Below are 21,694 nucleotides of genomic sequence, written 5' to 3'. Positions count from 1 at the left end.
TCACCCGAAAATGGAAAGTGTATGGCACAACTGCAAACCTACCAAGACATGACCGTCCACCTAAACTGACAGGCCGGGCAAGGGGAGCATTAATTAGAGAAGCAGCCAAGAGGCCCATTGTAACTCGGGAGGAGCTGCAGAGATCCACAGCTCTGATGGGAGAATCTGTCCACAGGACAACTATTAGTCGTGCACTCTACAAATCTGGCCTTTATGGAAGAGTGGCAAGCAGAATGCCATTGTTGAAAGAAAGCCATAAGAGGTCCTGTTTGCAGTTTGCGAGAAGCCATGTGGGGGACACAGCAAACATATAGAGAAGAAGGTGCTCTGGTCAGATGAGACCAAAATTTTACTTTTTGGCCTAAAAGCAAAATGGTACGTGTGGCAGAAAACTAACACTGCACATCACCCTGAACACACTATCCCCACCGTGAAACATGATGGTGGCAGCATCATGTTGTGGGGATTCTTTTCTTCACCAGGGACAAGGAAGCTGGTCAGAGTTGATGGGAAGATGGATGGAGCCAAATACAGGGCAATCTTAAAAGAAAACCTGTTAGTCTGCAAAAGACTTGAGACTGGGGCGGAGGTTCACCTTCCAGTTTGATGTTTGAAAACAACAATTAATTTTTGGTTGTAACACACACACACACACACACACACACACACACACACACACACACACACACACACACACACACACACACACACACACACTATTGTCAAAAGTATCGGGACACCTGCCTTTACACGCACATGAACTTTAATGGCATCCCAGTCTTAGTCCATAGGGTTCAATATTGAGTTGGCCCACCCTTTGCAGCTATTGCGGTCTCCCCTCTAATTCATCCTAAAGGTGTTCTATCAAGTTGAGGTCAGGACTCTGTGCAGGCCTCCACCCCACAATTGTGTGTGTGTGTATATGTATGTGTGTGTGTGTATATATATGTATATATATATATATATTTATTATGTGTGTGTATATATCATTTTTATAATATATATTTATATATATATATTTTATATATATATATATATAATATTGGAGAGACATTATTGCATTTAGTTTGAAGGTTACAAAAATAGCAGCACACTATAATGTCTGAACAGAAATATATATAATCATAGAAATAGTTGTGCTTGTCACTTTAAATGAAAACCCGACATTCCACACAATTGGCAAGCATACAAAAACACAGATACATACATGATTATTTTGTCCATTTAAAAAAAAAAAAAAAAAAAAAAGAAATTCACATCAGACTATATTATCAACAGTTCCCATGCATTGTCAGTCGTGGGAGATCTAAAGTGCCAACAGTGAACCACTGCAAACTTGTACGAGTATTTTGGTGGGCATCCCCAGTGCTCCACAGCTCCTTACAAAATGTGAAGGCCTCAGCACATTGAGAACTACATGCGCCTGGCTGCCACACAAGCTATAATATCTCTCCAGTACTCCGGCTCAGCAGCGCTCAACAACTGTCATAAATAGAGCCTAAGTACACAGGGCGAAGATCATAGTGTAGTAATTAAAATTATTTGGATTTATTATATAAAAAAAACACTTGCATGGCTGTATTAAACAATTGCATTACACAGCATAAACAAATAGCTCTACTTGCTGGCGTGCAGGAGGACGTCACTGATCAAAAACTCAACGCCTTTCCCATAAACAGACATAGTCAGGGGTGGAGACTTTGCTTTCACCTTGATGTCCTCGGGGTGGGCAGTTTTCTCCTTGACAGCGGGAGCATCCCTCCACAAGGCTCCTGCATCTTCCATTCTTTAGCCTTTGAACATCACCCACTGGTCAAACCTTCTCAGAGCAGGAATTCTTTGTCTTGGTTGTTACTGTTCACCCAAACATGAGCCAGTTCACACCCCCTGTAGGTCAACCATTCATTTTCTCTAGGTGTATTTGTTTGTAATATGACCTTTCAGAAGAAATGCATTTCATCGGCCCGAAGAGTCCATGCATGGTCGGATACCATCTGTGGTCTGTATGCAGCATTATAAAAGATGCTGCACCACATCTAGAAATACGTGACATCTAGATCAACATTAGACTTCAGATATCTTGTTGCACTTGTATTAATTTATATATTAAGTTGGGGGTCATAAATATTTGGATATTTGCATTTTTCAAAAAATATATAGTGTTGAAATTTTTTAATACACCCGAGCTGAAAGTGCAGAATGACTTTTAACGTCTGGATATACATATCTCTTGTAAGTGAATAGTTCAGGAAATACAGCACTTTTTATACATAGTTCCTTTTTTTTTTTTTTTTTTTAAGCAACCAAAAGTAGTTAGACTGTTAACTGATGAGCTGTTCCTTGGCCAGGTTTTGGGCGGTTTCCGTAATCATAACAGGGAAATAATGGGCAGTGCACCTTGTTAGACGTTGACATCCAGGCAATTAGCCATGTACTGTACATATGATTCCTTTCCTTGATAATTTTGAAGACCTCTTTTGATTTTATTCACAATATTTTATTAACAATAGAAAACATATTAAATGTTTAAACTGAGAAAATTTGATGCAAAGATGGAGTTGTGGCCTTTTCACACCTTTGCTCTTTTTCTTCTCTTATTATGCAGACATCTGTTTGAAGGAAGTGCCATCAATGGCTGACAACCTATATAACATCCAGCTCCTAAAGGAATTCTCCAGCGAATACCTAAACAAGTGCTTTTACCTGACCTTAGAAGACATGTTGTATTCCCCTCCAGTTCTGAAGGTAGGTCCCTTGAGAATTATGTACAGCATTCAGCAAAGAGAAATTCAAAAAAATTTCAAAACTGCTATCTTTTTTTTTTTTTCTTAGCCTAATTTTATGGTGTTTATTGCTGAGCTTTTTTGGTGGTTTGAAAATGTGAAGCCTGACTTTGTGCAGCCCAGAGATACCCAAGAATCGAAAGAAGGTAAGCGTGATTTTCAAAATGATTGTTCCTTACTTTATCAGGATTGTTCTTGTAATTATGATGTTATATTGCCAATAAATTTTTTAATGTATTGGTAAATTCTCAGTTAACCATTTGGAGTAGTTACAGTGCATTGCAAATACATTCACAACCTGGAATTAGAATGAATTTTTGGTGATTTTGTACCATGTAATCTACACAGCATGCCACAAACAGATGCAAGTTGATTTTTTTATGCAATTTTTTTTGTCACACAAACAAATCTTGCGTGTGCATAAATATTCACCCCGATTGCTATGTTGAAGCCCCTAAGGTATGGTCAAACCAATTACCTTCAGAAGTTCTATAATTAGATGATTACGTAAATTCTACCTGTGTGCTATCAGTGTCGCACAATGTCAGTATAAATACAATACACCTTTCCCAAACAGCCCCCCGAGTCTTCAGCACCACAAAGCAAGCAACATAAAGACAAAGGAGCTCCCCAAACAGGAGACAAAGTTGTGGAGATGTATAGATAAGGGTTGGGTTATTAAAAAAAATAAATAAATCCATACATCTAAATATATACACAATGTTACTAACATGCATCATCCCCTGTTAATCTCCCATGGAGTACTTTATTATGAATAATGAAGTTGACTCTATCCCTGGTATTTTATGTGTTAAATCCTATTCATAGTTCAAGCCATCTGGGATCCTCATCCTTAAAGGATAAGTTCACCTTTTAAGAAATAATTGAATGCACATCTTTTTGCAGGTAAAAAAATTATTATTTTTTTATTATTAGGAGCCTGTAAAGCATTGCACCCGCAATCAGCAGATCATGGGTGCAATCTCAGGCTCCTGCAAACTCTGTGTAGCAGTCTGCTCGTACCTTGTACGAGCAGGCAGTTACTGAATGACAGGAAGAATCAATGAACTATCTAGAGCGCCGTGGTGGGTTGATTGAGAAGTATAAGCCGTAATGTCTGACTGTTGTAGTTCTTTCATTCACAGAACTCTTTGAATTAATGATCCCCAGCCTGCTGTTACAACGGGAACTCTGGTGAAGGGGGCGGCTGTGTTAAGACCCATGCGATCCAATTCCACAATTTGCACTGCGTTCTGCGAACTGATTTGGGGGTATTATTAAAGTGAACTAAACCCACAACAGTAAAATCAGTCTGTATATGCAGTAAAGCATGCTCATTATCACTGTCAGTCTAATTGGATAGTCAGAAAACTCCAAGTTTTAACCAGTGCTTGGCTTGACACTGTTAGAAGTCACAAGACTGCTATATACTGCTGATGAGAAAAGGTATTTTAGCAATTTGTTTACTAAAATAATTGCATTTCCATGTTCTGTGTACTGTGGGAGACCAGATATAGTGAACGATGGGTCCTGGGTTTAGTAACACTTTTTTAACTTTATAGTGACACCTGCAGCAGTTCACAGAGCGCAGTGAGGTCCATGAGGTCAAAGGAACTGCCTGCAGAGCTCAGACAGGGTTATTGCAAGGCACAAATCTGGGGAAGGCTTCAAAAATATTTCTGCTGCACTGGAGGTTCCCAAGAGCACAGTGGCCTCCATAATTTTAATATGTAGACATTTGGCACAACAGAAATCTTCGAAGCGCTGGTCACCCAGCCAAACAAGAAATTGGGGGAGAAGGGCCTTAGTAAGAGAGGTGATGAAGACCCCCGTGGTCACTCTGAGCTCCACAGATCCTGTGTGGAGATGGGGCAAAGTTCCAGTAGAACAACCATCACTGCAGCCCTCCACCAATCTGGACTTTATGGCAGAGTGGGTAGACAGAAGTCTCTCCTTAGTGCAATTCAATTTGATTCCTTGATGTGATGCTTTTTTGTGAGGATGGAAGAGTCACCATTAGCCTTTATAGAAAGCCACTGTCGGGCAACATGATCCTGAGGGCAGATTCAGGGCATCCTGACCATACCATTAGGGATATTGTGGTGGGTCAGTGCCTCAAACTGCGTAGGATCTGTTACGAAGAGACTGATTTGGAAAAGGAAGCGACCCTTTTTATGTGTAACTGATTTTGCCATCGGGGCTATTCTGAAGCATCTTTGAGAACAGCAATGTGAATTGCTAAAGATATAGATAGGAAACAGTTGATAAAAGATGATTCCCGGGATGCTGCTTAGCAATGTGTACCAATATTTTACATGGCATATAGTCTAGAGCAGGGGTCCTCAAACTTTTTAGACAGGGGGCCAGTTCACGGTCCCTCAGACTGTTGGGGGGCCGCACTATAGTTTAAAAAAATATGAACTAATTCCTATGCACACATCTTATTTGTAGTGCAAAAAAAAAAGAAAAAACAGTACAATATTTAAAATAAAGAACAATTGTAATCAATATGAACTTATCAGTATTTCAAAGACTCCCCTCATTACAGAACCACTCCCAATCACAGACCACCCCTCCCCATCACAGACTCACCCCATAACAAAGCCCCCCCATGACAGATCCCCCCCCATCACAAAGCCCCCCAACACAAACTCCTCTCCATCACAAAGCCCCACATAACAGATTCCCCCCATAACAGACTCCCCCATATCACATACTTCCCCATCACAGATACCCCCATAACAGATGCCCCATCACAGACTTTCCCCATAACAGACTCCCCCATCACAGATCCCCCCCCATCACAGATCCCCATCACAGATCCCCCCCCATCACAGATCCCCCCCCATCACAGATCCCCCCCCATCACAGATCCCCATCACAGATCCCCCCCATCACAGATCCCCCCCATAACAGACTTCCCCCATCACAGATCCCCCCCCCATCACAGATCCCCCCCCCCCATCACAGATCCCCCATAACAGACTCCGCCATCACAGATCTCCGCCATCACAGACTCCCCCCCCCCCCCCCCCCCATATCACAGACTCTTCCCCCCCCCCCCCCATATCACAGACTCTCCCCCCCCCCCATATCACAGACTCCCCCCCCCCCCATATCACAGACCCCCCCCCCCATATCACAGACTCCCCCCCCAATATCACAGACCCCCCAATATCGCAGACCCCCCCCATATCGCAGACCTCCCCCCATATCACAGACCCCCCAATATCGCAGACCCCCCCATATCGCAGACCCCCCCCCATATCGCTGACCTCCCCCCATATCACAGAGTCCCCCCCCCATATCACAGAGTCCCCCCCCCCCATATCACAGAGTCCCCCCCCCCCATATCACAGAGTCCCCCCCCCCCATATCACAGAGTCCCCCCCCCCCATATCACAGAGTCCCCCCCCCCCATATCACAGAGTCCCCCCCCCCATATCACAGAGTCCCCCCCCCCCCATATCACAGAGTCCCCCCCCCCCATATCACAGAGTCTCCCCCCCCCCCCATATCACAGAGTCTCCCCCCCCCCCCATATCACAGACTCCCCCCCCCCCCCCATATCACAGACTCCCCCCCCCCCCCATATCACAGACTCCCCCCCCCCCCCCCATATCACAGACTCCCCCCCCCCATATCACAGACTCCCCCCCCCCCCCCCCCATATCACAGACTCCCCCCCCCCCCATATCACAGACTCCCCCCCCCCCATATCACAGACTCCCCCCCCCCCCCCCCATATCACAGACTCCCCCCCCCCCCCCATATCACAGACTCCCCCCCCCCCCCCATATCACAGACTCCCCCCCCCCCCCCATATCACAGACTCCCCCCCCCCATATCACAGATCCCCCCCCCCCCCATATCACAGACTCCCCCCCCCCCCCATATCACAGACTCCCCCCCCCCCCCATATCACAGACTCCCCCCCCCCCCCCCCCATATCACAGACTTTCCCCCCCCCCCCATATCACAGACTCCCCCCGCATATCACAGACTCCCCTTGTATAATATCACAGCACTCCCACTCCCCTCCCTCTGTTACCTGTATCACACAAGACACGAAGCATGGTAGGTCCGGACAAAGGGCGGGACTTTGCATGTGATCAGCACAGGGCCAATCAGCACTGTCTAGACAGAGGGTAGAGTCCTGCAGTCTAATTGGATAGTCAGAAAACTCCTCCAAGTTTTAACCAGTGCTTGGCTTGACACTGTTAGAAGTCACAAGACTGCTATATACTGCTGATGAGAAATCATCCTGACACCATAACAACCATGGTGCCGGGATGATTGAAGTGCATTATTTCTATTATTACATTGTAATATAAAATGAAATCCTTCAACTCACCGTAATGCCGAATCGGTGGGATCCCTGAGTGTGTCACCTGCCACGTCGCGTGCCCCCAGCGGAGTCCGTCCTTGCATCAGGTGCCCCCAGCGGAGTCCGTCCTTGCATCAGGTGCCCCCAGCGGAGTCCGTCCTTGCATCAGGTGCCCCCAGCGGAGTCCGTCCTTGCATCAGGTGCCCCCAGCGGAGTCCGTCCTTGCATCAGGTGCCACTCGATATATCATTTTTTTAATAACAGGTAGGATTTGCTCCATTCAGTACATGGGGAGGATTACCGAAAATATGCGGATATATATGACATAGAAAAGCCACTCCACAACTGCTGCTAAACACTTTTTAATGGGTTACCTGGAGGTCAAAGCCGTATGGAAATGTGAGGGGGGACACAAGGGGCCTCCAGCCATCATCCAGGTTCCCTTTTGTAAATGAGGAAATATAATGCAACAAGCAGGATGGGTCCTAAGTCTTAAAAAATTTGGCATGAGTATTAAGGATACTGGTCAATTGTTTGTTTATAGAGAAGCCATCCAACTTCGTGTCAACCTCAGATAAACACATTATTTCTTCCAAGCTCTAGCTATTGTCAATTTTGACACTAAGGGGACGTAATGTGCTAATCTGAACAGTCGTTTGGTGAGACCTATTGTTTTACAATGTAATAAGGTGAACCAAGGATTTCTAAGGTTTTAAGTTTTTATTGCTGTCTATGCCCCCATCGGGGAGATTCATCTTCTCTATCTGTCCCGTTTACCATTGTCATTGAAAGTCCCAAATTTTAGCTTGTTCCAAGAAAAGTAATAGAGGGGAAATCTTCCGATGGGGACACTAGATCTCGTGATCTGGGGGTGGGGGGCCCAATGGATTCCCTTAATTTGCATGGATTTCCTCTCACTTCCCGTTTTCCTATGGGATGGGAAGTGAAGGTAAATCTCCCCAATGGGACACGGGCAGAAAAAAAAGTAACCCTCCCTTACTCTATCAATAATGAAGAAAAAAAAAAAAAGTTTTGCCTCTACTTTAAAGTGGAGTTCCATTAAAAAGTGGAAGCTGGCACCTTTCAGGGGGGGAGAGTGTACCTGTTTTTGATAGGTACCCTTCCCCATTTCTGGGAGACCTCGCCGCAGGAAGTACAGTCCCCCGTCCCCCCCCCCTCTCCTCGCTGCCTGAGCCATAGAGAAATTGCAGTAGGGAACCGCCAGTGAAGCCGAAAGGTGTCACTGCCGGTTTTCTTTACAAGAAATGGTGGTGGCAGCACCCGAGAGCCGATTGAAAAAAATCGTCTGGGACCCCTGGACAGGTAAGTGACCTAATAAATAATAGTATTTGTAGCTGCTGACTTTTAATTTGGGGGGGGGGGGGGCGGCTGGAGCTCCGCTTTGAGGACGAGGACGAGGATGACAGATGGCTTGAACTATGAATAGGATTTACCACCTTGTGAATGAGGATGACTCCATATCTGCTATGTAATGTCCTCCATGGGAGATTAACAGATTGATACATGTTGGTAACATTTGTATATCTTTTGATGTATGTTTTTATTTTTTGTGTTTTATATTTTTTACGTGACACTCGGGACAAGCACGAAAATTATTCTCATAAGATACCAGATTGTACGATTTTCATTTTAATCAGTACAGTTGTCCTCCGAAAATACAAAACAAATACACTACAACACATAACATCACATCCGATTTTTTTTTTTTTTTTTGCACGAAAATTTTCGGAACTTTAGTAAACTCTTCATTTTCCATATGCGACTAGCATGCAAAAAAAAAAACACAGATGATCTGTCTGATTTTTGGATCATGTGTACAGACGGGGCTTTAGCATTGTATGTACTTAATTATTTGTATATTTGTGTGGAAGTGTTTGTGGTTTTTGTTTTTCTTTTGAAAAAAAAAATGAATAAAAAGCCTGTGCCTACTGTTAATTGGCACCACCCGAGCAGCCGCCTGTGCGTTAGTATATCAGGTGATCTGCTTGGGCAGCGAGGGAAGTTACAAGTAAGCTCTTAGAATAGCACGTAACGTGTCAACGTTTGTCTCTCTGTACCCCACTGTAAATTTTACTCCTTTTATGGATGCAAACATTAAATTAAAGATGACTTTTTACGGGATCTGAGGAAGGCAGCCATCAAGATTTGTGTTGGTTCAGTCTGTTTCAGTGGCAAGCTGGGCTTGGCACCCTTTGGAAGCCGGATGGAGTCCTGTGGTGCCATTGGCTCTCGCTGCTGCCAATCAAATCCTGCACGAGGGGGGGAGGCTGAGCGGCTCTTCCTGTGTCCATACACGCAGACAACTGGCTCAGGAGCAAGTCCGCACATGTGTCGACATATAAATCGGCTTTCTGTGAAGGGCACGCCCTGAAGAGGAGGAGCCAGGAGTGCTAGTGAAGGACCCCGGAAGAGGATCAGGGCTGCTCTGTGCAGTAACATTGCACAGGGCATGTAAATATGACATGTTATTTTATTAAAAAAAATAGCATTACTTTTTACTTTCAGGCTGGGTTCACACTGGTACAACAAACGCTCTGACATTGGGAGCACAAGTCCCATGGCGTGTATAAATGAATGGTTCCCTATGAGAGCCGTCTTAACTGGTCCGACAAAAGTCTGTCCGACTTTGAAAAAGGTTCCTGCACTACTTTGGTCCGACTTTGATCCTACTTCAGCCCATTGAATCTCATTTAAGTCGGATCATCGTCTTAAATGATTCGACTTTGGTATGCGACTTGTGCTCTGATCTTGAAGGGGAACCCCATGCCAAAAAAAAAAAAAAAACAGCATAGAATCCCCCTCCAAGACCATACCAGACCCTTTGGTCTGGTATGGATTTTAAGGAGAACCCCCACTCCAAAAAAAAAAAAAAAAAATGGCGTGGGGCCCCCCACTCCAAAATCCACACCGGTTTGGTTCTACTCCCTCCACTGATGTCTTCTCCCTCTACCGGTTCTCCTCTCTCAGCTGCTGTCTTCTCCCTCTGCCTGTTCTCCTCTCTCCGCTGTCTTCTTCATCTGCCGATTCTCCTCTCTCTGCTGACTTCTCCATCTGCCGGTTCCCCTCTCTCCGCTGTCTTCTCCCTCTGCCTGTTCTCCTCTCTCCGCTGTCTTCTTCATCTGCCGATTCTCCTCTCTCTGCTGACTTCTCCATCTGCCGGTTCCCCTCTCTCCGCTGTCTTCTCGCTCTGCTGGTTCTCCTCTCTCCGCTGTCTTCTCCCTCTGCTGGTTCTCCTCTCTCCGCTGTCTTCTACATCTGCCGGTTCTCCTCTCTCCGCTGTCTTCTCCCTCTGCCGGTTCTCCTCTCTCCGCTGTCTTCTCCCTCTGCCGGTTCTCCTCTCTCCGCTGTCTTCTCCATCTGCCGGTTCTCCTCTCTCCGCTGTCTTCTCCCTCTGCCGGTTCTCCTCTCTCCGCTGTCTTCTCCCTCTGCCGGTTTTCCTCTCTCTGCTGTCTTCTCCCTCTGCCGGTTTTCCTCTCTCTGCTGTCTTCTCCCTCTGCCGGTTCTCCTCTCTCTGCTGTCTTTTCCCTCTGCCGGTTCTCCTCTCTCTGCTGTCTTTTCCCTCTGCCGGTTCTCCTCTCTCCGCTGTCTTCTCCCTCTGACGGTTCTCCTCTCTGTCTTCTCCTTCTGACGGTTCTCCTCTCTGTCTTCTCCCTCTGACGGTTCTCCTCTCTGTCTTCTCCCTCTGACGGTTCTCCTCTCTCCGCTGTCTCCTCCCTCTGCCGGTTCTGCTCCCTCTGCCGGTTCTGCTCCCTCTGCCGGTTCTGCTCCCTCTGCCGGTTCTGCTCCCTCTGCCGGTTCTGCTCCCTCTGCCGGTTCTGCTCCCTCTGCCGGTTCTGCTCCCTCTGCCGGTTCTGCTCCCTCTGCCGGTTCTGCTCCCTCTGCCGGTTCTCCTCCCTCTGCCGGTTCTCCTCCCTCTGCCGGTTCTCCTCCCTCTCGCAGGTTAAGACAATTGTTTTTCATTCTCATCACATTTCAGGAGGAATCAAATATTGTTTCCATGTGTAGGGATTTACTCTAATACAACTCATTTGTCTTTGCTTTTATAATGTTGTAAAATGTGCATTTTTACATGTGTGTGGAAAATTGATAAAGACAGCAAAAGCTTTAAAGGGGATTGTACAGCAGTTGTATAACCATACTGCATGACAATCTTAAAGTGATTGTAAACGTTCACCTTGTACAACAACCTATTCAGTTTAAAATAGAAATGAAAGGCAAGACATTTTAGTATACATAAAAAAACATTATAAATGCCCTTTCCCCCCTTTTTTTATTTTTTATAAGTAATCACATTCCCTCTGTTCTCAGCATAAGAGCTGGGGGAGGGGAGCAGCAGCACATCGAGCTTGCCAGTGAATGGCTGTGCAGTGGGGGCGTGTCAGGATGGGTCTGATCATTGGAGGAGAGCGCACTGAGTTCCCAGCATAGCTAAAAACGTGACCATGGTGTGGTCAGTTTTTAATAGGAAATCAAGGGGACTAGCAGGAACACCAGGGATTTCACATAAAGGAAACGATACAAAGAGAACAGGATACTTTCTCATACAAGTACATGGTACAGCAGGGCACATATCAGGAATATGAAGTGTTGGGGTAACAAACACTTTAAGTACACCTCTCGGCTGAGAATTCAGCTATGTGTTGAGTTGTGTGGGAGAAACTGGCTAAGCAGTAGCTTAAAGCGGAAATCCAGGATAAGCACATACACTTCAGTCTCTCTTATTATGTATTTCCAGTCTTTGTGCACTTTAAAATTTGGTTCTCTACCAGTTGAGACCACATTACTAACTGCCAGATTTTTGTTTCTTTACCTTTTCCAGCTAAATTAGTATTGTCTCACAAGAGCAGTAGACCTCAGATTCCTATTTCCAATGCCACAAAGCGGAGTTTCATGGCAAGTCCATCAACTGCCGTAGATTCTCACAGTGAAACGCGAAGCTACCTGCAGCCAGAGGACTCGGAGAAGTTAGTAAATTCATTTTCTCTTAACTTGTTTTATTTCTTCACTGCTTTTTGTGAGGCTAAACCTGATCCTTTAGTGAGCAGGCATGGCAGCTATAGGCTTGGCCAAGTTTTAGATTTATTTAGTGCCCTTTGAGCTTAATGTTAAAGTATAAAAGTTTCATTTCCTGCAGGATTCAGGTTCCCTTAGTGACTGAGGGTAAAACAACTTTGACGTGATAGTAAATCTGCATATATAATCACAACTACTTTGTGTATCCAGGTGAACTATTGTTTTTTCAGGACAAATTGTACTTTATTTTGATTTTTATTTTATTATCAAAGAAAAACTGGCCCAAAATAGTAAAAATAAATTTTAGCTGTATATTTTTTGCTATTGTAATTTACCACCAAATTATAACTCAAAATAAATTCTCCTGCTTCTGATGATCACAGCGATACGACATTTGTATGTGGGTTGTTCTACATAAAACACACTGATAATTTAAACCATGCTTTTTTTTTTAAAACCCTATAAAAATAGTGACACTGACCTAGCTCGAATTGTGATCTATTTTTTTTTTTCTTTTTGAAAATTTAAAAAAAATATATATATTTATATTAATTTTCTTCTCCCACCTTTTTTTTTTCTCTTTTAATTTATTTACAGCTTCATCTCCTGTAAGGAGAGGAAGATGCAGCAAATCTTCCTCTCCATTCAGAAGAGGAAGTAAACACAGGGACGGGCTCACAGTGACTGATCACTGTGATAGCCAATCAGAGGCTATCACAGCGATCAGGTGACCCGGAATCGAGTCCTGGGACCCGATCGTTAGTCCGAGAGCCTAGTCTCTGTGCTGGGAGCATGCTGTGCAGCGTGCACATGTATGCAGCCCCATGGAAAAAAAAAAACCCTCTCCAGTGAGGCTGCATATAAGTGTACCATTGGCGGGAAGGTATTAATAGCATAAACAAGTTAGTGTTCATTCTGCTTACTGTAGGCAGGCAGCTTCAGTGGCTTACAAATTTGCTTGCTGAGAGATTTCAACTTGGTACTGACTGATCGTTGCTGGTCAGCAATTTATCAGTTGTAGTGACATGACTCTTCAACATCTCCTCCTTCGAGTCAGAAGAGTGGATTGTATTGCGATACAAACAAGCACAGATGGGGTTCTCTTGCCCCCTATTACAGCACTACTAGATATACCCATTGTAAAAAATTGTATATGTGGGAGATATAGATAGATATATACAGTATCTCACAAAAGTGAGTACAATCCTCACTTTTTGTAAATATTTTATTATCTTTTCATGTGACAACACTGAAGAAATTATACTTTCTACAATGTAAAGTAGTGAGTGTACAGCTTGTATAACAGTGTAAATTTGCTGTCCCCTCAAATCAACTCAACACACAGCCATTAATGTCGCTGGCAACAAAAGTGAGTACACACCTAAGTGAAAATGTCCAAATTGGGCCCAAAGTGTCAATATTTTGTGTGGCCACCATTATTTTCCAGCACTGCCTTAACCCTCTTGGGCATGGAGTTCACCAGAGCTTCTCACAGGTTGCCACTGGAGTCCTCTCCCACTCCATGACGATATCATGAAGCTAGTGGTTGTTAAAGACCTTGCGCTCCTCCACCTTCCGTTTGGGGATGCTCAATATGGTTTATATCTGGAGACATGCTTGGCCAGTCCATCACCCTCAGCTTCTTTAGCAAGGCAGTGGTTGTCTTGGAGGTGTGTTTGGGGTTGTTATCATGTTGGAATAATGCTCTACGGCCCAGTCTCCGAAGGGAGAGGATCATTCTCTGCCTCAGTATGTCACAGTACATGTTGGCATTGATAGTTCTCTCAATGAACTGTAGCTCCCCATTGCCGGCAGCACTCATGCAGCCCAAGACTTTGACACTCCCACCACCATGCTTGACTGTAGGCAAGACACTTGTCTTTGTACTCCTAACCTGGTTGCCGCCACACACGATTGACACCATCTGAACCAAATAAGTACATCTTGGTCTCATCAAACCACAAGATACAGTTACAGTAATCCATGTCCTTAGTCTGCTTGTCTTCAGCAAACTGTTTGTGGGCTTTCTTGTGCATCATCTTTGGAAGAGGCTTCCTTCTGGGACGACAGCCATGCAAACAAATTTGATGCAGTCTGCGGTGTATGGTCTGAGCACTGACAGGCTGACCCCCCAACCCCTTCAACCTCTGCAGAAATGCTGGCAGCACTCATACGTCTATTTCCCAAAGACAACCTCTGGATATGACGCTGAGCATGCCCACTCAACTTCTCTGGTCGACCATGGCGAGGCCTGTTCTGAGTGGAACCTGTCCCGTTAAACCGCTGTATGGTCTTGGCCACCGTGCTGCAGCTCAGTTTCAAGGTCTTGGCATCTTTCCTATAGCCTAGGCCTTCTTTATGTAGAGCATTAATTTTTTTTTTTTTCAAATCCTCGGCGTTCTTTGCCATGAGGTGCCATGTTAAATTTCCAGTGACCGGTATGAGAGAGTGAGAGCGATAACCCCAAATTTAACATACCGGCTCTCCATTGAGACCTTGTAACACTAGCGAGTCACATGACACCAGGGAGGGAAAATGGCTAATAGGGCCCAATTTGGACATTTTCACATAGGGATGTACACACTTTTGTTGCCAGCGGTTTAGACATTAATAGCTGTGTGTTGAGTTATTTTGAGGGGATAGCACATTTACACTGTTATACAAGCTGTACACTCACTACATTGTAGCAAAGTTCATTTCTTCCTCACAAAAATGTGAGGGGTGGACTCACTTTTGTGAGATACTGTGTGTGTATGTGTGTGTATATATATATATATATATATATATATATATATATATATATATATATATATATATATATATATATATATATATAATTTTTTTTTTTGGCCGGTAGAGGTAAAAGTGAAAGCATTGCCAGCTAAACTAGTTTTGTTCTGTGTCTGTTACAGATACAGCAAAGAGAACTGAGAAGGTCGTTTTCGTCCCTTTTGTTACTTAGAAGCATCTGCTCCTTTTTTTTTTTTCTCAGCTAAGTGGAGTAGTGCAGCCACTGATTAATTCCCAAATGTACGCTATATTACTAAAAGTATTGGGACGCCTGCCTTTACACACACATGAACTTTAATGGCACCCCAGTCTTATTCCGTAGGGTTCAGTATTGAGTTGGCCCACTCTTTGCAGCTATAACAGCTTCAACTCTTCTGGGAAGGCTGTCCACAAGGTTTAGGAGTGTGTCTATGGGAATGTTTAACCATTCTGACAAAATGAGGAGCATGAAATTGTCCAAAATGTCTTACTATGCTGACACCTTAAGAGTTCCCTTCACTGGAACTAAAGGGCCAAACCCATCCCCTGAAAAACAACCGCACACCATAATCCCCCTCCACCAAATGATTTGCACCAGTGCATAAAGCAAGGTCCATAAGGGCTTGTTCACATTTGACTAAATTACTGACACTCAACAAACGCTCCCATAGCGTTTCTATGGCGTTAAGTATGGGCGTCAGAGAGCTTTTAGAATGGGGCGTTTACAAGCGTTAAGTGCTCCCTAAACGCCTTATGCGCAGTTTCGTATCGTTTCAGCGTTAAAACTGCTCCACAATGGAAAGTGACTAATTTTAACGCGTCGCAACGGCACCAATACTGCTCCGAAAACCTCTGCCAGAACGTTTGCGGAGCGTTACTATAGTCTTGAATGGGAGGCGTTGAAAGGCTTCAAGCGCCTCCTTACTCGACATGAGGCTTCAATTTTCAAGCGACGCAACGCTAACTCTTAGTGTGAACAAGCACAATATGCTGTCTATTATATCTTGTGCATAGGCGTTTGAGGGGCGTTTTTTACACCTGTCAAATGCCTGCTCTTAATGCCAGTGTGAACTAATTCTAAAGGCATGGATGAATCAGTTTGGTGTGTAGGAACTTGTCAGAGTCCTGACCTCAACTTGATAGAACACCTTTGGGATGCATTAAAGCAGAGACTGCGAGCCAGGCCTTCTCATCCAACATCAGTGGCTGACCTCACAAATGCGCTTCTGGAAGAATGGTCAAACTTTTTCCATAGACGCACTCCTAAACCTTGTGGACAGCCTTCCCAGAAAAGTTGAAGCTGTTTTATAGCTGTAAATGGTAGGCCAAATCAATATTGAACCCTACAGACTAAGACTGGGATGCCATTAAAGTTCGTGTGTGTGTGTAAAGGCAGGTGTCCCAATGCTTTTGGTAATATAGTGTATGTTTTAAAATGCAAATATTTAAAGCATTACTGATTCATAGTGTCCATTGCAATCAGCAGAGCAATGAACTGAAAATGTAAAAGGACAGGGTAAAGGGAATCCGAAATTCTTTTTTTATGGGTTTTGTTCGAATTGTGTTCTGTATCAGATGGGAATTTTAAAATTGTTATAACCATCTCTTCGAGAAGTGTAGACCGGAGTCCAAACTATACAAAGCTGTATAGAAATATAGCAAATACCCATTCTTAAGACCACAAGTCAGCTTATTATAAAAATGGCTGTAATAGGTGGGTGGATTGTCGAACATTCCAGGCTCGTCTCTGTGCTTCTTGACAAATAGATGGTAGGGTCACTTCTGTGGATTTTTTTGTTTTTGAATGGTGCATCATACGGTCTTGAGAGTTTTAGACTACTTTCACACTGAGGTGCTTTGCAGGTGCTAAAATGCTAAAAATAGCGCCTGCAAAGCTGCCTGAAAGAGCCGCTCAATTCACTCCAATCTGAAAGCCCCGAGGGCTTTCACACTGGAGCGGTGCTCTTGCAGGTCTGTCAAAGTCCTGCAAGCCACATCTTTGGAGCTGTGTATTTACCGCTCCTAAAGTGCCCCTTGGTTTTAACCCTTTTTTTGGGTGCTAGCGGGGGTTAAAACCGTCCCGCTAGCGGCCAAATAGTGCCGCTAAAACGACGGTAAACGCCGCTTTACTGCCAGCACCCACCTGCCTCAGTGTGAAAGCAGCCTTAGACTATTTTCTGTCGCAAAGATTTATTCAAATAATCTTTATATCTGTTTATATACTCAGTTAACTTGCCATTTAAATGATGGGTATGTAATTTGTGATATTTCTGTGCAGCTTTGTGTGGTTTACAATATATACCTCACAAAGAGTTAGTTCTGATGCTTTTGGAATTTCCATATGATATGGAAGGTAATTCCAACACACTAGATAAACCAAAATAATTTCGGAGTCCCTTTACCCCATCCATTTTCTATTTTTTTAGTTCCTGGCTTTGCTGATTGCACTGGACCCTTTTGAATGGGTAATCATTTAGATCAGGGGTGTCCAACCTATGGCCCAGGATGACCATGAATGTGGCCCAACACAAAATTGTAAACTCATTTAACCACTTCAGCCCTGGAAGATTTGGCTACTCAATGACCAGGCCATTTTTTGCGATTCAGCATTACGTAGCTTTAACTGACAATTGCGTGTTCGTGCAACTCTGTACCCAAACAAAATTGATGTTCTTTTTTTTCCCACAAATAGAGCTTTCTTTTTATGGTAATTTGATCACCTCTGCGTTTTTTATTTTTTGCGCTATTAACAAAAGAGTGACAATTTTGAAAAAACACAATATCTCTTACTTTTTGCTATAATAAATATCCCAATTATTTTTTTTAACTATTTTTTTCCGCAGTTTAGGCCGATATGTATTCTTCTACATATTTTTGGTAAAAAAAAATGCAATAAGCGTATATTGATTAGTTTGAGCAAAAGTTGTAACGTCTACAAAATAGGGGATAGATTTATGGCGTTAATTTTTTTTACTAGTAATGGCGGTGATCTGCGATTTTTTTCGGTACTGTGATATTGCGGCGGACAGATCGGACACTTTTGACACTATTTTGGGACCAGTGATAATTATTCAGCGATCAGTGCTATAAAAATGCACTGATTACTGTATAAATGTCACTGGCAGTGAAGGGGTGATCACTAGGGGGCGATCAAGGGTGGGGGGATAACCGTGTTCCCTCACTGTGTTCTAACTGTAGGGGTGATGGGACTGACTAGGAGAGATGACAGATCGGTGTTCATAACTAGTATGAACACACGATCAGTCTCCTCTCCCCTGAGAGAACTAGGGTCTGTGTGTTTACACACGCTCCTATCAGCTCCAGTGGCGAGCGCCTCCTAGTGGACAAAAGGCAAAGCGACGTAAGGTAACATCGTTTTGCCCAGGGGAGCCAACCTGCCACAGTAAAACTGCGGCGGCTGGTCTGGAAGCAGTCAAAAATGTGTTTTGTTTTTTTTTGTGTTAAATGCCTTTATACTTGGTGAACATGTGTGGCGTAAGAAAAATTTTAGTGTCTCTTTACTAGACTTTTATAAGTTTCATCCTCCCAAATTAGAATACCCCACTCACAATCATGCCTTATTCATGTCATCTGTTTTTGGCAGCACCTATATGTGTGATCAACTATTTTCAAGAATAAAGCACACGATGGGCAACATTAGAATCAAAATATCTGCTGAGCACATTGAATGTTCATTGAGAATTGCTACTACATCCATTAAACCTGATATTTGTGCGTTTATCAAAAACCGTGTCAAATTTCACACTAGTTTTATGTTTCCCTCTTTTACTTTTAAAATAGAAAATATTACAACAAAAAAAAAGTTTCTTTACTCAGACAGGTATATTATCAATATCCAGTATCTTTTTCTGCTCATCGGCTATTAATGTATATTTTGTGTGGCCCAAAACAATTGCTCTTCTTCCAATGTGGCCCGGGAAAGTCAAAAGGTTGCACACCCCTGATTTAGATATTTCCATTGTAAACATGTAATGTTTTTGATTTTAGTAAATAAAATAACTCGCACCTGATAACATTGGTTCTCTGCATTGTGATTTAATACTTGTTTGTACTACTTCCCCTTGTTTTTCCTTTGTTGGTACACAAACCCTGTAATTAACGTTTTGTAATAATTACTGTGTAGTGGGAAAGGAAGCACGGCGTTCAGTCCATCCCATCCGCTCTTGCCCTTAAGACAGAAGCAGCAGAAGACTGTGCATTCAGACGACAGTCCTGGTAAGTATAAGCTTTACATGGTTGAATTCACAGTGTATAGGCGCAACTTTGGTCAAGCAGTAACCTTACCTGATTCTCCCCGTTGCGTCTGTAGTAAACTGACTTTTCTAACTCTCACAATACTTTGTTTTTGCTAGAGCAGGCCATGACCCATTGCTGGCCTGTTGTCTACTACAGCAAAGGCAGGTTCAGCCATGAGCCAACCAGTGCCTCTGCTTCACCTCTACTCGCCTTGCCATGTATTGAAGAAGCTGAGGTAAGCGTGAAACAGATTCTTAACCACTTCCATACCACAGTGCGTCATTTGACGTCCTGGGCTTTGAGTGGGGATATCTGAATGATGCCTGCAGCTACAGGCATCATTCAGATACAATTTTTTTTTCCGCCAGCGATTCCCTGCACAGTAAGAACAATCATAGCAGCTGTTAAGCCTCTTGATTGTTTTCACAGGTGGCAGGAGGGGAAGCCCCGCCCTCCGGTGCTTCTACGGTTTTGCCCATGCGATCCGCGAACCAGGGAAGGAATCCACCGGTGGTGGAAGTTCACCATAGAGAATACCACAGACCGGATGGTCCCTGGCAGTCTCTTATCTTCGGAGGCCAACGCGACGTTGTGACGTCTTGTCCAGCCCTCTGTCGTGTATTCCAGCCTAGAGGAGAGATGTGGAGTCTTATAAACCCCACATTTCTCCATAAAGAGGACCTGTCATGCCTTATTCCTATTACAAGGGATGTTTATAAAAATGAATTGTAAAGTGCTCACATCCCCATAAGTACGTTGCGCCCACATATGTAAACGGCGTTCAAACCACACATGTGAGGTACCGCCGTGAAGGTTAGAGCGAGAGCAACAATTCTATCACAAGACCTCCTCTATAAAAATGTTTACAGGTTACCTGTTTAAAGTGTTGCCTATGGAGATTTTTAAGTACCGAACTTTGGCTCCATTCCACGAGTCTGCGCAGTTTTAAAACGTGACATGTTGGGTATCTATTTACTCGCTGTAACATCTTTCACATTTATACAAAAAAGATTGAGCTAACTTTACTGTTTTTTTTTTTTTTTTTTTTTTTTTTTTTTAAATTCATGAAACAGCTGCGCAAATACTGTGTGACATAAAGTTGCAATGACCACCATTTTATTCCCTAGGATCTCTGCTCAAAAAAACATAATGTTTGGGGATTCTGAGTAATATTCTAGCAAAAAAAATATGATTTTTACATGTAGGAAAGGAGTGTCAGAATTGGCCCAGTATGGAAGTGGTTAAGCTGAGGCATGCCGGGGCCTCTCTAGCAAACTGGTAAATATTTAAGGGCACTTTTCATACAGACGCTGGGGCGTTGGCGGTTTTCGGGCACTTTTAACCACCGCTAGTGGCCGAAAAAGAGTTCAGCGCCCTGCTGCAGTGGCCCTGCCCATTGATTTCAATGGGCAGAGGCGCTTTAGGCGTGGTGAATACACCGCGCCTAAAGTGCCTCAAAGATGCTGCTTGCAGGACCTTTTTTAGCGTCCTGCCAGCGCACTGCTCCAGTGTGAAAGCCCCCCGGGCTGTGACAGAGGCGCTTTGCAGGTCCTATTGTTAGAGATATAGCGCCTCTAAAGCGCCTCAGTGTGAAAGTAGCCTTGGGGTAAAAATTTTACTCTAGGTGTTGTGTGGCAAACCTTGCAGAACTTGCATGCATTACTTATTTGTTCTGATATGAGTGCAAGTGTAATTTTCTGCTTTTTTCTCCTTTTTTTTTTTTTTTTTTACCCTCACCTTATCGCTGTAACTGCCCCTATCACAATGCATGCATTTCCCTAAACATTTGTCTACCAGGACAATTTTTACATTTTTGATTTGCACACGTTAAAGGGTTACTAAACCCAATAATATGAAAATAGTTCATCTGCCCACCCACAGTGCCCACAGCTTATAAATCATCTTTTTACATTAAAATATTGCCACTATATACCTTTTTGGCTGATCTGTATACCGCAGTCAGTGATAAACTGCACAGTTTCTCCAGTGCTGAGAGTTCAGGTAGGAGGAGATTTCCACTACAGCCTGTATACACGCCCACATGTGTGATGCCAATATCATGTGACCTGGCTAGCTCTGAGAACAAGTAAATATTCTTTCCAGCATAAAAGACACAATTGAGCATGTGCAGGTTGGCTACTCTGTCTGTTAGGTGACTTTCCCCAGATAGTGCAGGAGGGAAGGATCTGTGCATATGGCGCCTTTCACACGGACGGCTAGTCTGCCGCAGTTAAAAGCTTGTTTTTTTTTTTTTTTTTTCTGTGAAATTCAAGACACCAGGCACTGCGATCAGCTGCATTTGTGCAGTTGCGTTTAGCTGCAGTTTGCCATTTCCATAGCAACCCGACATGGTACTGACTCGTATTGAACGGGGATCCGACTTGGATCCCCGCCAATACCAGGCACTGTGTTTGGTATGAATCTTAAAGGGGGGGAACTCCACGCCAAATTTTAAATAAAAACTGGCATGGGTTCCCCTCCAAGAGCATACCAGGCCCTTCGGTCTGGTATGGATTCCAAGGAG

General features: G+C 43.8%; 1 protein-coding gene across 3 annotated transcripts in view; it reads left to right on the top strand.

The window, feature by feature from the left end:
• CAMSAP1 (calmodulin regulated spectrin associated protein 1) overlaps positions 1–21,694 on the top strand; it is a 130,941-nt gene that overhangs the window by 88,610 nt on the left and 20,637 nt on the right. For all 3 annotated transcript variants that reach the window (XM_073599690.1, XM_073599689.1, XM_073599688.1), the window contains 4 exons: positions 2,606–2,745; positions 2,833–2,929; positions 11,951–12,095; positions 19,058–19,149. In XM_073599690.1, coding sequence (XP_073455791.1) covers positions 2,606–2,745; positions 2,833–2,929; positions 11,951–12,095; positions 19,058–19,149 — 474 coding nt within the window. The remainder of the gene's footprint in view (positions 1–2,605; positions 2,746–2,832; positions 2,930–11,950; positions 12,096–19,057; positions 19,150–21,694) is intronic.

The sequence above is a fragment of the Aquarana catesbeiana genome, linkage group LG09 (genome assembly GCF_042186555.1).
Source record: "Aquarana catesbeiana isolate 2022-GZ linkage group LG09, ASM4218655v1, whole genome shotgun sequence".
Taxonomy (NCBI): domain Eukaryota; kingdom Metazoa; phylum Chordata; class Amphibia; order Anura; family Ranidae; genus Aquarana; species Aquarana catesbeiana.
This window is presented reverse-complemented; position numbering and strand designations above follow the sequence as displayed.